General features: G+C 35.3%; 1 protein-coding gene across 4 annotated transcripts in view; it reads left to right on the top strand.

Annotated features, from left to right (window-relative positions):
- The window catches only part of NIPBL (NIPBL cohesin loading factor), a 191505-nt gene that overhangs the window by 57418 nt on the left and 108498 nt on the right, over window positions 1-25589 (top strand). For all 4 annotated transcript variants that reach the window (XM_027092649.1, XM_027092653.1, XM_027092651.1 and 1 more), the window contains exons 2-4: window positions 16510-16652; window positions 18627-18792; window positions 20572-20699. In XM_027092649.1, coding sequence (XP_026948450.1) covers window positions 16589-16652; window positions 18627-18792; window positions 20572-20699 — 358 coding nt within the window. In that variant the 5' untranslated portion in view covers window positions 16510-16588. The remainder of the gene's footprint in view (window positions 1-16509; window positions 16653-18626; window positions 18793-20571; window positions 20700-25589) is intronic.

The raw sequence follows: 25589 nt of genomic DNA, 5'->3' as shown, positions 1-25589 counted from the left end.
GATGCTTTCAAAGACTTTCTCCATTATATCATCCAGAATCTTCTTTATGAGGACTCACTGGTGAAATTTCTCTCAGATTACAGTATCTTAGAAAAGCTGGTACTTCTCCTGAGCAACTGATTCACTTTTAACAGGCACTGTGTATTTTCTTCTTTGCCTTGCTAACTAGGAGGCTTAAGCCACATTTGAAGGCCAACTCTCGGAGTTTTGGAGAGCAATATACTGTGCTTTACTCTGTGCTATTTTTACTTATTTTCTTTCTCTATTTATTTTCTTTATCCCAGTGTATCCTTTGCCTTGAATCCTTCACCTATTTATTTTTCATCCTATGTATTCTTCTGGTAAACTGCCTCAAATCCTCGTGAAACAACGCAGGATGTGGTGTCTTATGTTTATGAATGAATGGGTATGTGCATATTACACCTTCAGTTGCCCAAGCTAGAAGCTGTAAGTTGTCCTAGATTCCCTCTCACTTACTCTCCATATCCAAGTTGTCACCAGATTTCTCTCTTTTATCTCTGTATATCTATCCCTTCCTTGCTGTTACCTTGCTGTGTCTTGGTTCAGGTCTCATTGCTTCATTACTTTATTTCCTACCTTATTGTTCTGCCTACCTTCTGGCACCTTCCTACAAGTCTGGCACCTTTTCCTTTTCCACAGTGCTGCTATAGAGCATGTTCTAATATCAGAACCTGTTCATATCATTTTCTTAATACAAAAATCTTCTACGACTGCCTGTATCAGTCCAGTCATAATTGGACTCTTTAATCTAGCACATAAGGCTTTTTAATGATCTGACTTCTGTTTAACCTTTCCTCAGTCCACATACTTGTCATGCAGTTTCACACCTATCTGCCTTTGCACTTGCTTTTCCCTCTGCCCAGAACACCCTTCCCACTCTTCATCAGTTCCTACCAAGCTTTCAAAATTCATTACAGGTGACATCTTCCTCAAAAGGTTTTCCCTGTCTCCCAGCCCAGTAGTTACCAGTGTGGTCCCTGGATCAGTAGCATTTGCATCATCCTGGAAAATTATTAGAAATGCTAAATCCTTGGGTATTGCTCAAGGCTTACTGAATTAGAAACTCTGGGCATAAGGCCCAGCAATCTGTGGTGCCCATTGGTTTTCAGATTTTAGCATGCATCAGAATCACTGGGGGTGGGGGCTGGGGGCTTGTTAAAATATCAGATTCCATTTCTGAAAAGTCTTGGGTTGGGTGGGTGTGATGCATTGTATTAATAGCCCCAGTTCTTCACCCCTCCCTGCATCCAAGCCCTTTCCCAAGTGACTGTGTAGTTCCTCCCACTCTTAAAGAAGCAGAGAATATTTCCCTGCCCCTTGACTTTGTATTTGGTCACAGGACATGCTTTGACCATTGGAATTAGTGGGTGTGACATGACCAAAGGCTTGTAAAAACGTTTGCAGGATTGGGCTTGCACTTTTTGTGCCTCTGCCATGTCTGAAAACCAACATGTCCAGCCTGGCCCACTGGTTCTAGGAGGAGATTGAGAGACTATTGTTTTAAGCCACTGAGTTTTCTGTTGCGTATATACCTAGGAGTGAAATTGCAGGGCCTAGGGTAATCACCTAGCAGATAATGTCCCTTATCCAAAGTGGTTGTACCCATTTTATATGCTCCCACCAGCATTGTATGAGCATTCCTGTTGTTTACTGTGCTGCCATTCCAACAGTTGATTAGTCTTTTTAATTTTAAGTGAATCTCATTATGGTTGTAATTTGCATTTTCCTGAAGACTAATAAAGTAAAGCACCTTTTCATATGGAAAATTGATCCAGTTTTCCGTATTATGATCTAAGCTCTGTGAGGGCATACAGGGATTGTTGTCTGTTTTGTTCACTGCTGTATCCCTAGCCACAACAGTGCATTGCACATTGTAGGCATTCAATAAATATTTGCTGAATAAACAGTGTAAGAGCAGAACTTGATGAGCATTGAATTGAGAATTTGCTGACTTTGGCTAATAATTTATTCTGTGACCATATTCAGGATACCTGACATCACTAGGTCTTGGTTTTCTTGCCTGTAAAATAAAAGAGTTGGTTATCCCTGAGATATTTTTTGCCTATGAAATTGTATGATTCTGGAATTTATGAATTGCTTTTTCACGTTTATATTATTTTGGGACCCCTGCTTTTACATATTTGTTTTCTCTTGATTCTCTGTTTTTCATTTAATGTGCTTGACTTACAAACGATACACCAGTAGCAGAGAGCACAACTAGCACTGTATCTAAATATTATTCTCCACTAAATAGAATCAGAGCGCCTCCCTCAAGAAAAGGCTGGTTTCCACTACCGGGATAGGGAAAGTACGAGATGAAGTTGGAACATCTTCTTGCACTGGAAAGTAAGGAATCTCTTAAAGAATGATAGAGCATAACAGAAGGACAAGGAAGTCAGCTTGAAGGAGCTGCCACTGTCCAAATCTGGGACAATTTGAGCATCAAAATAAATGAATAATAATAGATTGTAACCCATTCAATAAAAAAGAAGTTCCCAGTCCATACTGATATGAATGAATGAATGAATAGGGAGGAAAGGATGTTCCATTACAGTAGAATGTCAACAAATAAATATAAAATCATTAATGGTGTTAAAATTCAGGAGTAAAAGTTCAATGGGAATCAGATATTTAATAGCCTCTCTCAAAGTCTCTCTCCGCAAATTACTTATTAACTAACTGCAAGGGGTAACTTTATAGTGGAGAACATGTCCCACACCACATTAAAGTGACCAAAGTTAACATCACCAAATTAGCAAAACAGACTGGTATCAGGTGCTTCCTGATATAATGCACTAAGAACCTTTGGTATACCTACCAAAAACGCATCACCTGAATCCCAAATCTACAGATTTCCCTATCTACAGTGATTTGAATTCAAGTTAATAAAGACTAAGTAGAGTCTGTGTGAAAACGGAGAAATGGATTAAAAAATTAAGCAACTGCAGTTGATGTGTTCAGTAACTAAGATATGTAAATGGCCAGTAGATTACTTTTTTTTTTTAAAGTGGCATGAATCGAAATCAAAAGCCCCTCAACCTGGCCCATCAGGCTAGGTATGATCTAATTTGTATGTACCTTTTCTCCTTAATCTTGTATCAGTCCATCATTATGTACAGCCACATAATCTTCTTTTCCTTTGCACTAGGTTCTGGCCTTCTGTAGGGACTTTAACTTGCTATTCACCCACCCCCCACCCTGTCCCCATTTCTTCTTCCCCTTTTGCCTATCTAACTCTTATTCATGAGACTTCCTTAATGAGTCATGGTTACTGCCCACCCTCCAATATAAACTTGTTACAGTCTTTTCTTCTCTCAAAGTGTCCAATTCTTTTCATTTAGGAAAAGATCAAGGACTCCAGAATGTTAAGATCAGGCACTCTGGAATCAGACCTTGGGCAAGTCACTTACCTTTATATGCCTCAGGTCTTATTATCTTAAATGAAATTAATAGTAGTACCTGTTTGATAGGATAAGGATTAACTGAATTAAAATATGTAAATATGAATGAACTAAATATAAATTAATATGAAATTAAATATGTAAATCCCTTAGAACAATTCCAGGCATATATTAGATGCTAAGTGTCACCCATTATTGTTGTGAAATGTATCACAATATGTAGTTATATGTTACATGGTGATTATTCATAATATCACTTCTACTGGACTCTCTAAGCTCTATGAGGGTATTAACCAGGTCTGGTTTTTTTTTTTTTTACCACATTATACTCAATACCCACCATCTGTCAGATCCTATTCTAGGTGTTAGGTGCTAAGTGCATAACAGTGAATACATAAAGACTTAATGTTTTAAAAATCAGGAAATCAGGTCATCAAGAAAAAGGAAATGAGTCACTTACAAATTTCATCATCTACTGATAGGCATACTTAATATTATCAGGTACTGGTAAAGAGAAGCTAAACTACTTCCTCAAGTCCAGGCAATTCAGTATTCTGATTGAAATTGAAAGTGTTTATTTCCATTTTAAGTTTAGTTTGCTTTCGTGTTTATGTGTAATAGTGACTTGTGTCAAAATATTATTTGAGAAACCAACCTTTTTATTTTTTTAAAAAACTTTTTAAAAAATTTATTTATTTATTTATTTTGGCTGAGTTGTGGCATGTATGCGGACTTCTTAGTTGTGGCATGCATGCAGGATCTAGTTCCCCGACCAGGGATCGAACCCAGGCCCCCTGCATTGGGAGCATGGAGTCTTACCCACTGGACCACTAGGGAAGTCCCCAAACCTATCTTTTTACATCCCTCTTTTCTGCACACCTTCCTCCTCCCCACCAATTTTACCTAGATTTCTTAAACAACTATAAAAGTCCTCTATAACACACAAAGTCATTTTATTCTGTATTTCCGTTAACCTTCTACCTTAGAATATAGTTGATGTTACATTTTCTTTTTAAGTAAACTTTCATAGAAAGTTTACTTTTGTGTAGCTCATCATTATATAAATCAGAAACTCCACTTAAAATTTAAAAATCCATTTTTCCTAATGAAACATTAGTCAGACTGATAATGAGAGAATTTAAATAACCAAAAATTGTTTTAATTTTATATACAGAAAGGATATGGCATTTGATGTTATAAACATCTGCATTTTATGATTAGTTCATTTTTCAAAAATATACATCCTTAATTTATATACTTATGTCCTATAAAGTGACATAGTGAGAGGGACCTAGTGGAAATTATTTAAAAGTTTCCTGTAGGTATGTGGATGAGAAATTGCTTTTTCCATTTATTGTTTCTTTTCCTATAAATTGAACTATTTAAAATAATTTTGATATTGAGCTTCTTAATAAGGAGTTGTTTGTTATTGGTTTTAACTGACTTTTTACAAGGTTATCTTCCCTGAAAAGGTACCCCAATATCTTTTCCACATTCATTAGTTATATAATAATTATATTTGGGTCTCTTGAATTCTTTTACTGTTTTTTTAAAAATACCAATTACAGAAATAGAGTCTGAGGGAAACATGGTATCTTAGTCCATTTAGGCTGTTATAACAGAATACCATAGACTGGGCGGCTTATAAACAACAGAAATTTATTTCTTACCATTCTGGAGGCTGGGCAGTCCAAGGTCAAGTTCCCAGCAGATTCATTGTCTTGTGAGAGAACCCACTTCCTGGTTCATAGATGGCCGTGTTCTTGCTGTGTCCTCATATGGCGGAAGGGACAGAGGAGCTCTCTGAAGTCTCTTTCATGATGGCATTAATCCCATTTGTGAGAATTTGACCCTCATGACCTAATCACCTCCCATGGGCCCCACTTCCAAATACCATCACACTGGGGATTAGGGTTCAATATACGAATTGGCGGGGGGGGGGGGGGGGCGACGCAGACATTTACTTCATGGCACATGGTTTAGCAGTAATAGGTCTGATAAAGAAAAGGCTTTACTTAATTCTGACTTAAATATGAGACAATGATATTTTGTACCCAACAAAAAATTTCCCTTAATTAAAAAAAAATTTTGAAACTTAACACATTTTAAATCAACTATATTCCAGTAAAAATTAAAGAAAAAAAAAGAAAAAGCAAGATACATATGAAAAAAAAGCTGTTTATTATGGAAAACTTTGTATGTGCAAGGTAAACAGAAGAGTTTAATGAATGCCCAGTGTCTATCACTCAGCTTCCATAGTAATCAACATGCTATCATTTTAATTTCATCTATACCATCATCCATTCTCTAACCATTGCTAAATTATTATCATTATTACTTTTGCAGTATTTTGGAATTTGGTAATATTTAGATATATTGAAAAATAGAAATCTTGGATATACTCATGTAACCAATATCTCTCCATGATATAGAACATTTTGATCACACCAGAAAGATTCTATATGTCTCTTTGTAATCAAATCCCACCACCACCATCATAAAAGCATATATTTATAAGTTGGACTTCATCAGAATTCCAAAAGATATTAAGAGGATGAAAAGGCAAAGCAAAAGATGATGATAAAATATTTTTAAATAGTATCTAATAAAACTTTTATCTAAAGCATATAAATCATGCTCTCAGAAGTCAGCAATAAGATTGCCAACCTCTACTCTAGACCTGTACTTACTGGACATCAAAGCAGAGATGTTGAGTAGGTAGTTGGATATATGAATATAGTGTACGGGGGAGAAGTCAAAGTAGGAGACATAAATTTTAGAGTCATCAGCATACAGGTGCTATTTTAAAATCATGAGATCAGGGACTTCCCTCATGGTGCAGTGGTTAAGAATCCACCTGCCAATGCAGGGGACATGGGTTTGATCCCTGGGCCGGGAAGATCCCACATGCCGTGGAGGAACCAAGCCCGTGCGCCAAAACTAATGAGCCCACCTGCCACAACTACTGAAGCCTGCGCGCCTAGAGCCCATGCTTTGCAACAAGAGAAGCCGCCGCAATGAGGAGCCTGCACACCGCAATGAAGAGTAGTCTCCGCTCACTGCAACTAGAGAAAGCCTGCAGGCAGCAACAGAGACCCAATGCAGCCAAAAATAAATAAATAAAACTTTTTAAAATGAATGAAAAAAATCATGAGATCAGATGAGATCAACAGCAGAGGTAGGACAGGAAGATGAGAAGGAACCAAAATAGGATTCAGGAGTGGCCTGTGTCCTATGAGGAAAAACCAGAAGAATATGTTGTTCTGGAAAACAGAAGATTGATCAACTCTGTTGAATGCTAAGTGAAATCAGATGAGATATGAGGTTTGTCCATCACGCTTAGCAATGTAGATGCATGCCATTACTAACCGTGGCAAGACTTCTGGTGGAATGATAAGAATAAAAACACATACAGTGTGGTTTCAAGAGAAAGAAGAATTAGAGATGAATATGGACAACTGAAGGAATTTTGCTGTGAAAGGAAACAGAAAATTAAGTAGTTGTTTGATGGAGGGTATAGGAGTCAAGGGTTTTGTGTTTTTTGGGGGGAGGAGTAGTAGGAGTTATCAACATATAGATGTTCATATGCTGATTGGAGTGATCCAATAAGAGGGAAAATTGATACAGGAGAGAGAAGAAAGTTGCTGGAAGTGACATCTTTGAGTGGGTTAGGGCAGAAGAGGGATCATTAATGCACATTATGCATGAATGATCATGATTTTTTTGCATATCTTCTGTGTATACCCTTTCTCAATTGTTCTTTTAGGTACTTTAAGTAATGATCTTTAACTCTTGAATTGGAAGAATTTCCTAAAGTACTTGAAACATATCCATTTATTCTCCTACTGAGTGTCTTAAAGAATTTATTGTTCCTAGGGAATATGTCACATAATGAGGATCAAAATAACCAGACAGAGGACCTGGATAGGCATTTTCCCAACGAAGACTTATAGATGGCCAAGAGGCATGTGAAAAGATGTTTGACATCACTAATCATCAGGGAAATGCAAATCAAAGCCACAGTGAGATAGCACCTCACACCTGTCAAAATGGCTACTTATCAAAAAGTCAACAAATAAGGGAACTCTCATGCACTATTGGTGGGAATGTGCAGCCACTGTGGAAAACAGTACAGAGGTTCCTCAAAAAATTAAAAATAGAAGTACCATACAATTCAACAATTCCACTTCTAGGTATTTTTCTGAAGAAAACAAAAATACTAATTTGAAAAGATACATGCACCCTATGTTCATAACATTATTTACAGTGTATGGAAGCAACCTAAGTGCCCATCGATAAGTGAATGGATAAAGAAGATGTGGTTATGTGTGTGTGTGTGTATATACACACACACACACACACATTTTTTATGGCTGATGTCATTTGCGACAACATGGATGGACCTAGAGGGTATTATGCTAAGTGAAACAAGTCAGACAGATACCATATGATTTCATTTATATGTGGAATCTAAAAAATAAAACATATGAACAAACATAAGAAAACAAAAACAGAGATACAGATACAGAGAACAAACAGGTAGTTGCCAGAGGGGAGAGAGGTGAGGGGGATGAGTGAAATAGATGAGGAAGATTAAGAAGTACAAACTTCCAGTTACCAAATAGATGAGTCACAGTGATGAAATGTACAGTGTGGGGGATATAGTGAATAATAATGTAAGATCTTTGTATGGTGACAGATGGTAACTAGATTTCCTGTGGTGGTCATTTGAAATGTATAGAAATATCAAATCATTATGTTGTGTACCAGGAACTAATAACATAGTGTTATGGGTCAATTATACTTCAAAAACAAACTCGTAGAGAAAGAGATCAGATTTGTGGTTATCAGAGGCGGGGGTTGGGAGGTAGGAAACTGAATGAAGGTGGTCAAAAGGTGCAAACTTCCAGTTGCAAGATAAATAAGTACTAAAGATGTAACGTGCAACACAATAAACATGATTAACACTGCTGTATGTTATATATGAAAGTTGTTAAGGGAGTAGATCCTAAGAGTTTTCATCACAGGGAAAATTTTTTTTTTCTTTGTATCTGTATGAGATGATAGATGTTCACTACACTTATTGTGGTAATAAAAAAAAAAAAATTTCCAAGTAGCCAGAGTTTTTTTGAAGAGATTCTTAGGGCAGCCAAATTCCAAGTAGCTAACAGGACCAAGATGGCTAATAAGACTATTACATACTTTTATCATTTAATATTAATGTAGAAGTCTTCATGTATTCAGGCTTTTCTTATATTTTATATGCATCCAAAAAATTTGCTTGTGTGTGTTTAAACAAAAAGAATTACAGACTTCAGGATCTCTTGCTTTCTAGTGGTGTTGAATGATCAATTCAGAAGAATCTGGCCAATATATTTGATGCACTAGAAAAAAAAAGTGAATTAAAAATTTTTACAGTAGTTGAAAGTGTGCCCTCTTGTGGACTCTTCAGTAATTTTACATAAAAGCATTTTCTCTCATAATTTAGATTAAATTAATTGTGTATCATCAAGTGTGTAATGGTCAAAAGTTGTAGGTTAGACCTACATCCAAATGTTATAGTTCTTTAAGACCTCAGCCTCATTTAGAAAGAAATAAAATGACCATTGTTTGATTTTTGCATTTCTAATACCATTGTATAGGAAATCATCTTGTGTTATAAGAATCAGTCTTAAACTATATTGAGATAGGCTCTTTCTTTTGCAGTGGAAAAGAATGAGAAATAAAATTTTCGATGTGAAGGTGTACTAGTAACCCAAATAACTCGTAGTAGCACTTAGAAATTTCCTCCATGGCCTCTATGTTTTAAAAAAAAAAAAAAAAACAAATTCCAGGGCTCAGGACTATTTTTCTCCTGATGAAGCTTGCAGTTTTGTGTATTTTGTTATCATTAGACATCATGTAACTACTCTGCACCTCTGTAAGTCAGTTTAACTGTCATAATCAAGGGGGACCTTTTAAGGTAATATGAACTTTTGTTAAAGTCAGTTCAAATAAAAATGCATGTGAAATAAATTGATAAGAACAAGACTGATTAGAGAAATATAAAGTTATACTAATTGTTTTACTTCTCAGTGAACATACACATATTCTATAAAGTGCTTTTGAGACACCCTAAATCTCAACCAGATTTACTTCTTAGTGACTTCTCTTTCTCTCTCTTTTTTTTTTTTTTTTTTTTTGCGGTACGCGGTCCTCTCACTGTTGCGGCCTCTACCGTTGCGGAGCACAGGCTCCGGACGCGCAGGCTCAGCGGCCATGGCTCACGGGCCCAGCCGCTCCGCGGCACGTGGGATCTTCCCGGACCGGGGCACGAAATCGTGTCCCCTGCATCGGCAGGCGGACTCTCAACCACTGCGCCACCAGGGAAGCCCTCTTTCTCTTCATAATAGTACTCAGTAATGTAAATATATCTTCCTATTACATACTAAATATATTAAGATATAACAACATTGCTGAATACGCGTTATTGGTATCCAGCATGGTGGCTGCAGAGAGCTCAGGATTCCAAAAGCAAAGCATGTGTTTAGAGAGAGCTTTAGAGCTTTGTTTTATTTTGCATTTTTCTTATTTAATGGAAATAATTTAGAACTATAGAAAGGGAGAAATGTTTTAAAGAAGTGAAAATTTTTACAGACAGCTGATTGGGAACTGTTTTTGAGCTAGGATTTGAAGAAGGTCTTTTGGAAGTGTCTTTAAACAGAATGAAAAATTCATTCTTAAATAGTAGGCAGCAAAAAGGAATCTGGAGGTAGCTTGATAAAGTGAAAGGATTCTGCTGGAGAGGTGCCACTCTAGGGGGTCGCTGTTACCTATTTAAAATAGTAAATAGTACAACATGTATTTATTTATTTACTTATCTAGCTACGTAGGATTTACATGCCACCTATTTCCCAAAAGAATTTGAGATAGCTTATTCTATTAAATGTAATATAAACTGAGACAATAAAACTGTACTAGTTTTAAGCCCTCTCGGGAGGGAGCCTCCTTCCTCACCAAAGAAAAAAGAAGGAAAAAAAGAAATTAACATTACTAAGGAAGAAAAGTGCTAATTAGCTAAATAGTCCACACATATAAAATGTTGGTTTATTCAAAATAATGTTATAATCATGTAAGACAATGTAGTATAAAGAATACTGAACTAGAAATCCAAACATTTGTAGTCTTGACTAGGTCACTTACAAGCTGTGAGACCTTCAACAAACATTTAGCTTCACTGAGGAACATTTCCTTTACCTTTTATTGGTTTGTCTTTTCTGTCCTAGCAATGTAGATATTTCCCAGTTTTATGCCCTTCAGATATGCTTGAGAATGTAAGGTTTGGTTAGAAACACCTGAGTTCACATATCATCTCTGCTGTGTGCTGTGTAGCCACAGGCAAAACATTTAGGCTTTTAGCCTTATTTTTGCATCTCTGAGATAGAGATCATCTTCACAATCCTCTGACTTTGGTAATTAAGGAAATGTATGTGTTAATGTCTGGCATGTAAGAAGTGCTAAAAAAATTTCTACTACAAAAGTTACCTGGTCTCTTGCCTGTCTCATCTGTTATTATAATTTAACTGTTACCAGTCTTCTATGGATCACTTCCATATTTATAACTGTATTTCTGACCTCTTTTGTCGATTCCAGAATTTCCAAGTTCCTACTTTAGACATCTCCTACAACTGGATGTTACTTTGGCATTTTAATCTGAATGAATCCAAAATCAGACCATCATTATATTTCAATATTGCAGTATTCTTCCAACAACTTACTGCCTCTATTTTCATTCTCTACCACCCCATCTTCCTTATCACTCTTATTTTAGTCTTACTAAGTTCATTTATATCAAGGGTATTAAAAAAAAAAATCAGGGCTTCCCTGGTGGCGCAGTGGTTGAGAGTCCGCCTGCCGATGCGGGGGACACGGGTTCGTGCCCCGGTCCGGGAGGATCCCACATGCCGCGGAGCGGCTGGGCCTGTGAGCCATGGCCGCTGAGCCTGCGCGTCCGGAGCCTGTGCTCCGCAACGGGAGAGGCCACAGCAGTGAGAGGCCCGCGTACCACCAAAAAAAAAAAAAAGAAATCAACATTTCATAACAAATACTTTTGCAGGGTCTAATTCATCTTTCTGGCCTTATGCTCTGGCCAAAGTGCTTATTAATGTACCCTGCATATTATATTAGTCTTTAACACCTAGCACCGGGTCTTCATACAGTAGATTCTTAACATAGGTTTCATAGATAATTATACAAATATACCACAGAAATCTGTGTACATATAGCAGCACCTATTAGAAGGCTCATTTAATGTTTTTCATTTCAATACATATTCTATATCATTGTTGTTCTGATTTATAAAATAATTGTCTAATAGTTTTTTTTTAAATCCAAGCAACACAGATATAAATATTACAAAAATAGGAATTCCCCAAAATACCAGAATACATCCTAACCATTGCTAATGGTTAAAAAATATATTCTTAAAGAACGTTTTTTCATGCCTATCATTTGTATAAACATGTATTTTAAGCAAAAATGGGCTTGAACTGTACACATTGATATTATTTTCAGTTTGCAGTATCTATATGAGAAGCTAACATCCGTCTTCTCATGTAGATACAATTTAAAAACAGGAAGAAAAAAGGGAAAAAATTTTTTTCTCTTTGTACCTCTTAGGATTTAGATTTATTCTCTTAACAACTTTCCTATATATCATACAACAGTATTAGCTATAGTCATCATGTTGTACATTACATCCCTGCTAATTATAACTGTAAATGTGAACCTTTTGACCACCTTCCTCCAATCTCACGAGCCACTCCCCCACCCCCGTGTCTGTTTACTACAACTCTTATCTCTTTTTCTGAGTTTTGTTGTGTGTTTGCGCGCGCACGCATGCGTGTGTGTGTTTAGATTCCACATATAAGTGAGATCATACAGTATTTGTCTTTCTCTGACTGATTTCACTTACCATAATGCCTTCAAGGTCCATGTTGTCACAAATGGTTCAGGTTTTAATTCAATTATTGTTTTTCCTTTTCTCCTCCTGGAAGATACACTCCCTTTATAACATTCCCATAGCCAGACTCAAATTTCGAACGATAGAGACTGTTGCCATCTTGTTAACCATTGTACTTTGCTTGGCTAGCATAGTGTCTGACACAGTGACACAGAATACGTATTTTGGATGCATCGTCATGAAGGGCTCAATACTATAAAAGCACAGTGTGTTCTTTTGGCTACCATTTATAACTCAAGGAGTAGCTAGCTGTGTGGGTTTGGATGAGCTATTGATCTAACCTAGTATGACATTTTGAGACTATTTTAACTATCAGGTAAAAGGAAAATGCTTTAGTTAGGTCCAAAAAAAGGTGACACATATTTTCTGGAGAACAATACAAAGTACAATTTAATGGAATTTCACTTATTAATTTAAGGCAGACTGAATGGCTATTATGGGAAAAGTTACCAAATTGATATCTTATATTTAGCATACATTTATCTCATCGATGATATGCTCAGAAATGGAGGAAATAAGGGGTTTGTGCTTGACAATATTTAATAAAATGTTATTATATTATGCCAATTTTTAGAAGTTATTAACTCAGCATAAAAAGTATGAGGGTGTTAACTTATTCTTTATAATCTTTTATCAAAGACTGATTTTCTTCAACGTGAGTTTTGCTTACTGCTCTATAGTCCGATCAAGAAGAAAGTAAGAGTACTTGAAGTACCATAAAATGTGAACCAAGTTCAAAATAGACATGGTTATAAATTATCAAGTAAGGAATCTGATTCCATAAAGCCATAGTCGCCTTACTTTATATTTACATGATATAGTTTACTGAATAATATTCATTTAAATTTGATATTTCAGTCGAGCTATAAAATAATATTAGAAAAAGAAGGAGACATATCTGCATTTATGAAAGATTTCTGAGATAATGTGACAAATCAAGAAGTTTCCTCATTAAATAAAACTGGAATATTAGTACCTCAGGTTTATATAAGAATTGAATGAGAGTACATTTGATGTGTTTATTACCAGTTTTTATTATATAGTAGGTCCTCAATAAATGTTAGTTACCATTTCTACCAGTTTTTCACTACTAAAAAAGTGCAATTGTTGAGACAGATTATACACATTTTGGGGCTGTGGGGTACAAAGTGGCCGTCCAGGAAAGTTTATCTACCATCAGATTATGAGATTGCCTTTTATTCCAAATCCATTTCAATTTGAATATTATTATTATAACTTTTACCAATACTGTTTTATTTTCATTTCTATCATTTACATTAGGAAATCATAAATTTTGAAGTGAAATTAAATGAGTGAAGGACTAGGGTCTTTAAAAATCTTGGCAAGTGCTTAGAAGTTCCCTTCAGACTCATTATAATGGGCTGAAATGGAAATTTACCAAAATATCTTCCACTAATTAACGATTAGTAATTGTAGGTGTCTTGTATTGAAAGACCCCTTTCCCCTTATGCACCTGTGTTTCCCCTCTGCTCCTCCGGAAGTGTTTTTCCAGTTAGCAGTAACATTGTTAACTTTCTGGATCACTTACTATGTGCCAGGTAGTATGTCAAGTGATTTACATGCATTATTTTATTTCATTCTCATTACCACTTACGCAGTGGGCTACTTTCTTTACTCTTCCATTTCTTTAAATCAGCAACTTTCAAACTGCTTTGATTTGGTGACCCATCATTAGAAAGACATGTTACCTAGACTCTCAAAGCAATGTGCAGTGTAGCCTTACAGTTCTATTCTCTCCATCTCTCTCAGTATTGCTCTCAACCCACTAAATTTATCTTACAATCTACTATCAGTCACCATTCACAGATTTTAAATAAAGCACTGCCTTAAGTGACAGTTCTAAAGCACTCATTATAACCTTTACCATTTGGTTACCATTTCATTCTGGACACATTCTTCCCCAGAGATAATGACTTTCAGCTTCAGTTTTGGTAGTTTCATGAAAGACAGTGTACTTTCACAGAGGCAGGTGAACCAAACACTACCCAATCCAGAGCCAGAAATGCCATGTCTAATTAGGAGTGTGTATATTCACTTTTAGAGTTCTAGGAATGTTGTTTCTTGATGGTCTTTGGTCACCTTCTAGCATAAGGCAGCAACATTTCTATAGATTACTCATATTCATTAAGATCTATGACCTTAGCTACAATTATAAGTCTGTTTCTACCAAAGTCTTCTGTTCTTCAAAATCTTCGATTACATGAAGTTGTCACAGTTCAGCAGTATGGTGTAAATATTTGTCAGTAGCCAAATACTTAATTCATAGTTAAAGCACCAGGCAAGCACTGTTGCTCCCTGCTTTTTCCCCCGCTTACTCCCAGTTTTGAGTTTACATCAGAGTGTTTAGATGCCTTTATTATATCAACTGAGAAAAATATTATGGTTAGATTTATTAATCTTCCAATTCACACGTGGTAACTTAATATGTAAATCTTTTTAGGCTAAAAAAACCTCCAGCCTAGGGTTGGGTCTACTTTACATGTTACTCTTCTGAAATTCAGGAAAATAGAATAAAGTCAAATAGCCCACAATAGAATCCCCTAGCATATTGTTCTTTATGGGTTCCTATCCTCTGAATTAAATACTTAAACATGGTCACTTGTTACTTAATCTGCTTGAATGAATATGGCAATTTACATGTTCAATAGTGAGTCATGTATGAATAACAGGAGGTTTTGTGCTGTTCCATACATAATTTGCATTCAGTGATTTTTTTTCCCCCATCAATTACTAATCATAAAATGGAACTTTCTTATTAACCTAAACTTAGAAAAACTGTACTGTGTTTTGATGACTCTGTCAGCTTTTAAATTCTGACTGATTTTTTAAAGTGCTTGATGCAACTGTTAAATATGCAGTGCTTCTTTAAACTTCTTTAGTGATTATTAAATAATCAAATTAATTACTTCAAAGTGTAAAGTCCATCGTGTAGCAAAAGGAAAAATAGAGGATAGCCAGTAGTAATTGTATCTTTCCTATACTATTTCCTGTGCCTTTTCCCTATAGTGGGCTTCTACTAGCAAGTTTTGTGTCAGTCATTCATCAAAGGAAAACAGTGTTTTTTCCTTAGCCAGCTACTAAAAAAGAATGTACATATAAAAGTCATTAAAGGAATAAAAAGAAAAGGAAATGATTACTGTTGATAAAAAGACAGGATAGTTGTTATCTTTAGAAGGAGCTAGATTGCTAGAGTGGTTCCATGGATGCTTTTTAACTGTTAAACCATACATATATGTTTTAGGAAGTTTCTCAGTATATCTCATTTATAATAAAAGTGAGGAAAAAGAAAGTTCTTAATTTTAACTACTTATATACTTCTACTTTTTTAATGAAAACAACTTAAATTGTAAAGTTGCATTAAGATATAGGAGTAAGGGGAGTTATTATTATATCATTACACTGTTTTGAAGTTTTTAATTCAAAAAACTTAGAGGTTCTCTTAAAAGTTAATGACTAGCAGATATAACCTCAAAAAACAAAAACATTTAAACTGTTTAAACTAAAAATTACAATTCAGTTTTCTATTTTAGCACTATGTCTTAGATAATTGATGTAGAGCAGACTTCTTTTGTTTGCCATTTATTTTATGAAGCTATTTAATAAGACAAATCTTTTAATAATGTGCACATTATTTACTAGAAAGGCAAGTTGAAGCTAAATTTTTATGTATTTATGATGTGGAAAAGAAAATAGTGCTTGTCAAAATTGAGTATCCCTGTCTGGAAATATAGCCTACTAGTTACATGGACTCTTGAGCCAGATTGCTTGGGTTCTAATCTTTGCTCCACAAATTACTTGAAACTTCATGTAAATTAATTTCCTCATCAGTAAAATGCAGAAAATAATAGTACCTACTTTAGTTGGTGGTTGTGAGGACTAAATGAGTTATTGTATACAAAGCACTTTGCAGTGTGTAACATACAGTAAGTGGTGTATGCATGATGGCTATTATTGTTATATAGCTTGAGCAAACAAGAAAAGCAGAAAATTTTATTTTTTAAGCACTTCCCTAGTAGTAATATATTCGACATATTGTTACAAATAATTGTCTGTTTTTTGTTGCAGTGTTTGGGAAATGGGAAGTAATGACAGCTGGCACCTGAACTAAGTACTTTCATAGGCAACACCATTCCAGAACTTCAGGATGAATGGGGATATGCCCCATGTCCCCATCACTACTCTTGCGGGGATTGCTAGTCTCACAGACCGTAAGTTTGGTTATTTTATCTAATTTATGTTCTACTCTGACATTGATTTTTAAAGAGACTATAACATTAATTATTTGCAGCGTCATAAATAACAAAATGTGTAAAGATTTTAGATTTTGAATGACACACAACATTATTTTCTTTGGTTTATTGGCATAAATGTGAAAGTAACAGAATTAGTGTAGTCAACTAATAATAGATAAGACCTTAATTTCTGTTTCATGCTAAGGACCCATTAAGAAATGGTAGTGTGTGTTTGTTTAAAGGTCTTATATGATAAAGGGATAAATGCAAAAGTAAGGATCAAAGAAGATGAAACAAAGCATTAAGAAAAATCAAAACCAGAGAAGCATGGGTTTGCATATAGGAACTATTACAGACTTTTAAAAAAGCGTTTATGGAAATGGTAAGTGAAACTGCCCTTCAAAGAAGAAAATTTGATAGCCCAACATAATCTGATTTCTTAGTGACGTTTATTTTGGATGTCATGTTTAGTAATCTTTTGGAGTTTGTCATAGATGTCAAGAGCCTATTTTACCCTGAACACTTAAGTTTAAGAACATCTTCATTCTCTTGAGATTTAATTAGTGTAGCATAATATTTTAGGGACTCATTCTTTTGGTAGGCAACTCTGATTCTCAGTCCCTGGGTAATGGTGCAAAAAGCTCCTCACAATGTTAGTCTTTATCCTACCTGAATAAAGGGAAAAAGAGATATGAGAGGGGAGGGTAGACTGTGAGGAGATGACATACTTTTCTTTGTATAGCAAGCATTATGCAAGATATGGGGCTTCATAAAAGGAGCTATAAGAAAATAACTTCAAGAAATGTTTTCATCTGTTTTCCCCAAAATACTATTTTTTTCTGTTACTAATTTCCAGCTAGTTTAAGTGGGGGTAAAATAGATAACAGCCTACAGCTTTGCAGCAGGGCTAGTTTATAAAATCTGACATAACAAGAAAGTAGCCAGTAGGGTTAGAATAACTCAGGTAAGAAAGCTTTTGAAACAGTCTTTAGTTTTGGTTATCACTTTGTTATAGGTAAGGCATAAATTCATATAATATGTAGGAGTACAGAATCAAATATACTACCAGGAATTTCTTTGCTGGGGGGGGGGGTGCGGTGTCTGCCCGTTATCTCAGCTGTACCTCATTTTAAAAATTTGCCCAATAAGCCCTACTTATTAAGTAATAATTTGTTTCCAGTGTTTTTATTAATAGAAACCGTGTTATTACCCATTGTGGCTGAGTGGCATGATAGTTATACTATATAGGTGATTAGAAATTAAACCAAAAACAAAGACACTGTAGTTAACTTTAACTATTAGTTTAGACAAATGAACAAATTTCATTTATATGAAGACATTAAATAACTGAATTTAAACTACTGTAAAACGTTTATGCCCTTTTGTTTGCTGTCAGAATAAAATGAAGAGAGACTATTTAGTAATTTATAACTTAAAGCAAAATTCCTTAGATATTTTTCTTCCTTCAGAATCCTATTCTGTGGGCATTATTCTGCTACCAAAGTGAACTCTTTATTTTTGTATTTATTTAAGCTTTTAAAAACACACATTACTTGTCTATCTGGTGAAGAGTCAGGTATTGTTACTTGGTTTATTTATTTGATTCTGATAAATCTTATAACAGAAATAATACAGTCTCAGTTCTTGGAAATTACTTAGTTTTTAACCCTACTTTTTTTACTCACTTATTAAATTAATAAAGATTTAAGACATGAAAAATTAGCACAGAGTTTTATTCTTAGAGAGTAGTATAATCTATTATGGTCCAAGGGATGTTTGGGGAGTTTTAATAGAGTTGTTTGGGGTTTGTTGGGGGAGAGACGGAATGCCTTTTAATAAATTTGTCACATTTATATTTATAACTTATTTTTAATCCCCAAATACATTTAAACACTAAAGAGATTTCTTTCTGTCACTCAGTTTCTAATAATATGATTTTATTCCCAATAGTCCTGAACCAGCTGCCTCTTCCATCCCCTTTACCTGCTACAACTACAAAGAGCCTTCTCTTTAATGCACGAATAGCAGAAGAGGTGAACTGCCTTTTGGCCTGTAGGGATGATAATTTGGTTTCACAGCTTGTCCATAGCCTCAACCAGGTATCAACAGATCACATGTAAGTACAATCTGAAATAAAATGAAAAGTTTTGGTCTTACTAAGAGAATCAGTATTCCTGGTTTTACTTTCATTTCAAAAAATTTTAATACATAGTTTATTTTAAATTATTTGAATATCCAAGTGAGAATATAGCCTGTGATGAGATATTAATGAGATTTAAATAGGCCATAGTTATTTTGAGACAGTAGTTCTGACCATGTGATTCTATGAGGATCTTTTCGATTCTTATAATAATCATGGGATTCATCAAGACGGATGTGTGCAGAGGTCTAATGTTGCTCACGAAGTTAGCTCTCTTTTTCCTGGAATTGCTGGAGTAGTTAGAATTCCCAGGCACTAGGAACTTTAATGCTGGCTTTATTTGGAGTAGGCTTATATGCTTTTCATGTAAAGTATAACAGGAACTCAAAGATTAACTTCAAGGCTACTACAGAATTTGGGACTAATTTTTTTCTAGAATTTATCATACAATCTGAACATAGGTGTGTATTTTCACACAATAGACTTTTCAAATAATATGCACTTAAATTACGTAGCTTATTTACAGAACTTTTGCACGCGTAGACTTTTTAAAATTTACTTTTTACTACAAAAGCAGTAAATACTTGTAATATCTCAACACAAAAATGTAAAAAAGTTCAGAAGCCACTACTCAGCGGTACTCATGTGTCCTTCCATTCTTTTACTGTTGGTTAACTTAAAGTTCATTATTTAGGGGAATGAGGATAAAGCACATTATAATGGAGAGGTCTCTGCCATTAGCTGTAGCACATACTTCAGGGCCATTTTTAAAGCTGATGAATTTAGGTGAAATACTAAATGTGAATTTTCTGATGGAGAAACTGAGAAATGATTGGTTATGTCACTCCAGAAATTCAACAGTGTCTAAATATTATATCACTTCTTATACATGTACATCCTTAATCAAAAGTTTTCACCACATATTTAAAGAGATAAGGGAAATAGCACATGTATAGTTATGATTTACTATATGGAGAGCTGCTTTAACATTGCCCCCAGAAATTAATTTTATCAGTGGATACCATCTTTATGAATCGTACTAGATTTAATGAGTGGAACAGTGACGTGTAGAATATAAGATTTAAAATACTGCCTATATTTAATTTTTTTATCATTTACCTTCCATAGTTGTGAACTTAATTTGCTACTTCCTAATTGCAGCTATTCTTAACCACTTGCTTGGGTTTTTTCCCCTGATGGCTTTATTTGAGAAGAGAATAAAGAGGGGAAAATTATGTAACCTTGGGTCTTGTTTTAACCAATGTGCCAACATTATTTCATTCAGAGGACATGCTCAAAAAGACAGATCCACTCACATTCAGATGTAAGGGAGAAAATATATTCCAAGCCCAAATATCAACTTCTGTGCATAATTATCACTTCTACCCTTCCATTATTTTGAATAGTTTAGAATAGACACTATTTTCTCCTTTGAAACTAATATGAACATTCTTAAATAAACTTAAAATTCCATAAAATAATGTTTGGGGTTCTTTTTTTTTTTTCTGTTTAAAATAAAATGGGGGGGGGAAGAAGTCCGTAGAAGAACTCCCCTCTATCATTTTTTTGATAATTCTCTTTCTTCTAGGATTAGCGTCTTCAAAAATCCACGAAACTGTTAGACATGCTTGTGTAATTTATTTTTATACCATAAGTCTTCTTGATTTTCTGCCTCAGCATTTTCTGAATTTCACTGGTGAATTCTTAATCATCCATCACTGTTTTAATGTTTTGTATTTATTTTTTCAATGCCAGAGAGTTGAAAGATAACCTTGGCAGTGATGATCCAGAAGGCGACATACCAGTCTTGTTGCAGGCCATCCTGGCGAGGAGTCCTAACGTTTTCAGGGAGAAAAGTATGCAGAACAGATATGTACAAAGTGGTGAGGTTTTTAATAATTGAATTTCATAGTATATATATATATTTTTAATGTGTCCCATATTAGAACTTGTTTCACATGTAATTAAAGTCAGGTGTGTCCTTTAACAAGCTAGCTTGTCATCTGTTAATGCCGTGTTGATACCTTGAATGAAGCCAAGAACGAAAAGGAAACTAAACGGATGTTAACATTCTTGCAGTTTAATATGTAACTAAATTCCTTGGGAATTAGGCAAAGCTTAATATGTGGTTTGCTAGATATTTCAGACTTTATTAGTTCATTCAATGAAAGAGCTTTAGGAATTTTTTTATTTAAAAAAATCATAGAATAGATATGAAAGGAGTCTTCATTAATCAAATAATAAATAAAAATATCTGCAGAGCTTCTCAACATGTAGTACATGTATAAATTATTATACCAGGTATTAATTTTAGAATCGATGGTGACTATATTCATGGTTATGTAGTAATTGGTTTAACACTTCTGTTGCCTTAGCAATAGAAAAAGGTTTATAATAAGTATTACTATTAAGGAAAATTCTATTTATAGTAAGCATTAGAAAACCCATAAAAATGTGATGTCCAACACAGATATGATTTTTCTGTAGTCAAGAAGAACCTTTAAGTTAGGAGCATTGTTCTGGTCTGAAGCTTACTGAATCAGGCAAGCCCAAGTACTTGCTTCCCTCTCAAGATTAAAACAGTCAGAAGGGAATAGTTTAGAGAACCCAGGAAGGTCTAGTTTATTTAATTGGTTACTTGTATTCAAGAATATTGCCACATTTATTGACAGTACCTCCATGAAGCTTGCCATTCCATTTCTTAGTTTTATTTTTTAATAGTATTACTTTGTTGATTCTTTATATTTGTGTGTAAGTTGTGTTTTTAAAGCAATTGCATAGTTACTATCCATTTCCCAAAGTGAATCCAGGGAAATTTCCTTTCAGGAAATCAAAGGTAGGTATGCAGGGCAAGACTGTATCTTCATCAGAACTAATAAGCTAGATGGCAGTCGTAGGAGACAGATAGGAATGGTGAAAGGAAAGCTAGAATTACACATACTCTGGAAGAGTGTTGGAATGAAAGAAAATATGGAGAGATTGTTGATTGGAAGAAAGGCTATGGGCATACCTCGTTTTATTGCACCTCGCTTTATTGCGCTTCTCAGATATTGCCTGTTTTACAAATTGAATGTGTGGCAACCACACACTGAACAAGTCTGTCAGTGCCATTTTTCCAGCAGCATTTTACTTTGTGTCTCTGTCACATTTTGTTAATTATCACAATATTTGAAACTTTTTTATTATTATTGTATGTGTTCTGGTGATCTCTGATTGGTGATTTTTGAAGTTACTATTGTAATTGTTTGAGGGCACTAGGAACCGCGCCCATGTAAGACAGTGTAATCAATAAATGTATGTTTTGGCAGGACTGGCAGTTCCCCTCTCCTTGGGCCTCCCTATTTTCTGAGACACAACAACATTGAAATGAGGCCAGTTAATAACTCTACAATGGCCTCTTAAGTGTTCAAGTGAAAAGAACAGTCACATGTCTTTCACTTTAATCAAAAGCTAGAAATGCGGGCTTCCTTGATGGCGCAGTGGTTGAGAGTCTGCCTGCCGATACAGGGGGACATGGGTTCGTGCCCTGGTCCGGGAAGATCCCACATGCCGCGGAGCGGCTAGGCCCGTGAGCCATGGCCGCTGAGCCTGCGCGTCCGGAGCCTGTGCTCCGCAACGGGAGAGGCCACAGCAGTGAGAGGCCCACGTACCGCAAAAAAGAAAAAAAAAAAGCTAGAAATGCTTAAGCTTAGTGAGGAAGCCATGTCAAAAGCCAGGATAGGCCAAAAGCTAGGCTTCTTGTCCCATATAGCCACCTAGCAAAGGAAAAGTTCTTGAAGGAAATGAAAAGTGCTATACCCCAGTGAACACTTGAATGTTAAGAAAGCTAAGTAACCTTATTGCTGAGATGGAGAAAGTTTTAATGGTCTGGGTAGAGGATCAAACCAGTCAGAGCATTCCCTTAAGCCAAAGCCTAATCCAGAGCAAGGCCCTAACACTCTTCAATTCTCCGAAGGCTGAGAGAGGTGAGAAAGCTGCACAAGAAAAATTTGAAGCTAGCAGAGATTGGTTTATGAGATTTAAGGAAAGAAGCTATCTCCATAACATAAAAGTACAAGGCAAAGCTGCAAGTGCTGATGTAGAAACTGCAGCAAGTTATCCAGAAGATCTAACTAAAATAAAAAATGAAGGTGGCTGTGCTAAACAAAAGATGTTCAGTGTAGACAAAACAGTCTTGTATTGGAAGAAGATGCCACCTAGGACTTTCATGGCTGGAGAGGAGAGTCAATGCCTGGCTTCAGAGCTTCAAAGGACAGGCTGGCTGTCTTGCTAGGAACTAATACAGGTGGTGAATTTAGGTTGAAGCCAGTGCTCATTGACCATTCTGAAAATCCTAGGGCCTTTAAGAGTTATGCAAAATCAACTCTGCCTGTGCTCTATAAATGGAATAACAAACCTGGATGACAAACATGTTTGTTTATAACATGGTTTATTGAATACTTTAAGCCCACTGTTGAGATCTGCTTCTCAGAAAAAGATTCCTTTCAAAATATTACTGCTCATTGACAGCACATCTGGTCATCCAGGAGCTCTGATGGAGATGTACAACAAAACTAATGTTATTTTCATGCCTGCTAGCACAGCATCCATTCTGCAGCCCATGGATCAAGGAGTCATCTCAGCATTCGAGTCTTATTAATTTAAGAAATACATTTCATGAGACTCTAGCTTCCATAGATAGTAACTCCTCTGATGGATCTGGACAAAGCAAATTGAAAACTTTCTGAAATGTTTCACCATTCTAGATGCCATTAAGAACATGCATGATTCATGGGAAGAGGTCAAAATATCAACATTCACAAAAGTTGGAAGAAGTTGATTCCAGTTCTCATGGATGACTTGTGAGGGGTACGAGACTCCAGTGGAGGAAGTAACTGCAGATGTGGTAGAAATAGCAAGAGAGCTAGAATTAGAAGTAAAGCCTGAAGATGTGACTTAATTGCTGAAATCTCATGATTAAAGTTTAATGGATGAGGAGTTGCTTCTTGTGGATGAGCAAAGAAAGTGGTTTCTTGAAGTGGAATCTACTTGTGGCTGAGATGCTATGAAGATTGTTAAAATGACCACAAAGGATTTAGAATATTACATAAGCTTTAGCTGACAAAGTAGCAGCAGAGTTTGTGAGAATTGACTCCCAATTTTGAAAGAAGTTTTACTGTGAGTAAAATGGTGTCAAATGGCATTGCGTCCCACAGAGATGTCATTCATGAAAGGAAAGAGTCAATCAATGCAGCAAACTTCATTGTTGTGTTATTTTAAGAAAGTGCCAGAGCCACCTCAACCTTCAGCAACCACCATTCTGATCAGTCATCAGCCACCAACATTGAGCAAGACCCTCCACCAGGAAAAAGATTACAACCTCACTGAGGGCTCAAACAATGGTTAGCATTTTTTAGCAATAAAGTATTTTTAAATTAAGGTATGTACATTGTTTTTTTAGACATAATGCTATTGTACATCTAATGGACTACAGTATAGTGTAAACATAACTTTTATATGCACTGGGAAACCACAGGAAATTCATGTAACTCCCTTTATTGCGATATTTGCTTTATTGCGGTGGTCTGGAACCGTATCTGCAATATCTCCGAGGTATGCCTGTAATAGGAAATAGGATAAGGGCATTGAGTATAGGATGACGTAAATAAATGTAAGGTTGAATAAAGGAAGTCTTCCGAGGCTATTTATACTACATTTTTATAACTTATATCTTTAATAAGAAACTTCGAGTATTCACCTTTCAGTCACATATTTTGTGGTTTTTACTATATATGCTTATTTTTTAGTCTGAAACATTGTTTCATTTCTCCATATCCTACTTTGTAAAAACAAACTAGCATTTAAAAACTGATTCATTGCGTGTTGTGATTTTTTTTTCCTAAGCATTTTCCATCTGGCTTTAAAATTTTAAAAGGTGATTTTTGGTTGTTAAATATAAATGTGAGTCACACATTTGGAAAAAATTTAATAATGTGCAAATCACTTCGTTCATAGTTCTTTGGATCTCTGAGAGAATCAGAAAGGACTACTAGTATTTCATTTGCCCCTTTTATTTATAAAGCCACTGCCTCCAAACTAGTAATTCCAGCTTGTCACAGTGATGACTGTTAATTCAGGAGAAAATACTTTTTAATTCCCATCTCATGGAGTCTTGCCCCCTTTCTCTCAAAAAAAAAAAAAAATTCAGCAACAGTAGTTATAGTAATTAAATTATTAAGCCATGGAATGTATGATTTAGTACTGAATTTGAGTTGGAAGAGAAAATTCATAAATTGAAATTTAGACTACATAGAAAACACGCTATTAGTGTTAGACTTTGAGGTGCTCTCATCTCATTCAGCCACTGTGGTAGAGCTAGAATCCTTTCTGTAGTTCCTGGCAAATGAACATGTAACTTCTGTTTGAATGTTTCTGGTGAAAGGCACTTTTCATAGCAGCAGCAGGAAATGAAATTTGGGGAAATAATGTGATACTTGAAACTCCCAGAAAGATTGGCTATACATACCATAAGAAAGGTCAGAGTTAATCATAGATTTTTATCTTTGATTTTAGAGTGTCTAAATAGCTGAATTTTTCTGCATCTCCTATATAACAAAATGCCACTTATGCAACAATTGAAGGAACAGTGTCTAACTTGAAAAGAAATGTGAGAATCTGAAAGCTCTTTTCACACTTTCATTCATTAAACAAATATTCACTTAATCCTATTTTATGGCAAGAATTACTGTGGAAGAAAGAACAGGAGCATTCTGTTGTTTGTTAACAGACTTTCA

Source organism: Aethalodelphis obliquidens, unplaced genomic scaffold (assembly GCF_003676395.1).
Source record: "Aethalodelphis obliquidens isolate GAN/ISIS:26980383/991018 unplaced genomic scaffold, ASM367639v1 scaffold80, whole genome shotgun sequence".
Classification (NCBI taxonomy): Eukaryota; Metazoa; Chordata; class Mammalia; order Artiodactyla; family Delphinidae; genus Aethalodelphis; species Aethalodelphis obliquidens.
This window is presented reverse-complemented; position numbering and strand designations above follow the sequence as displayed.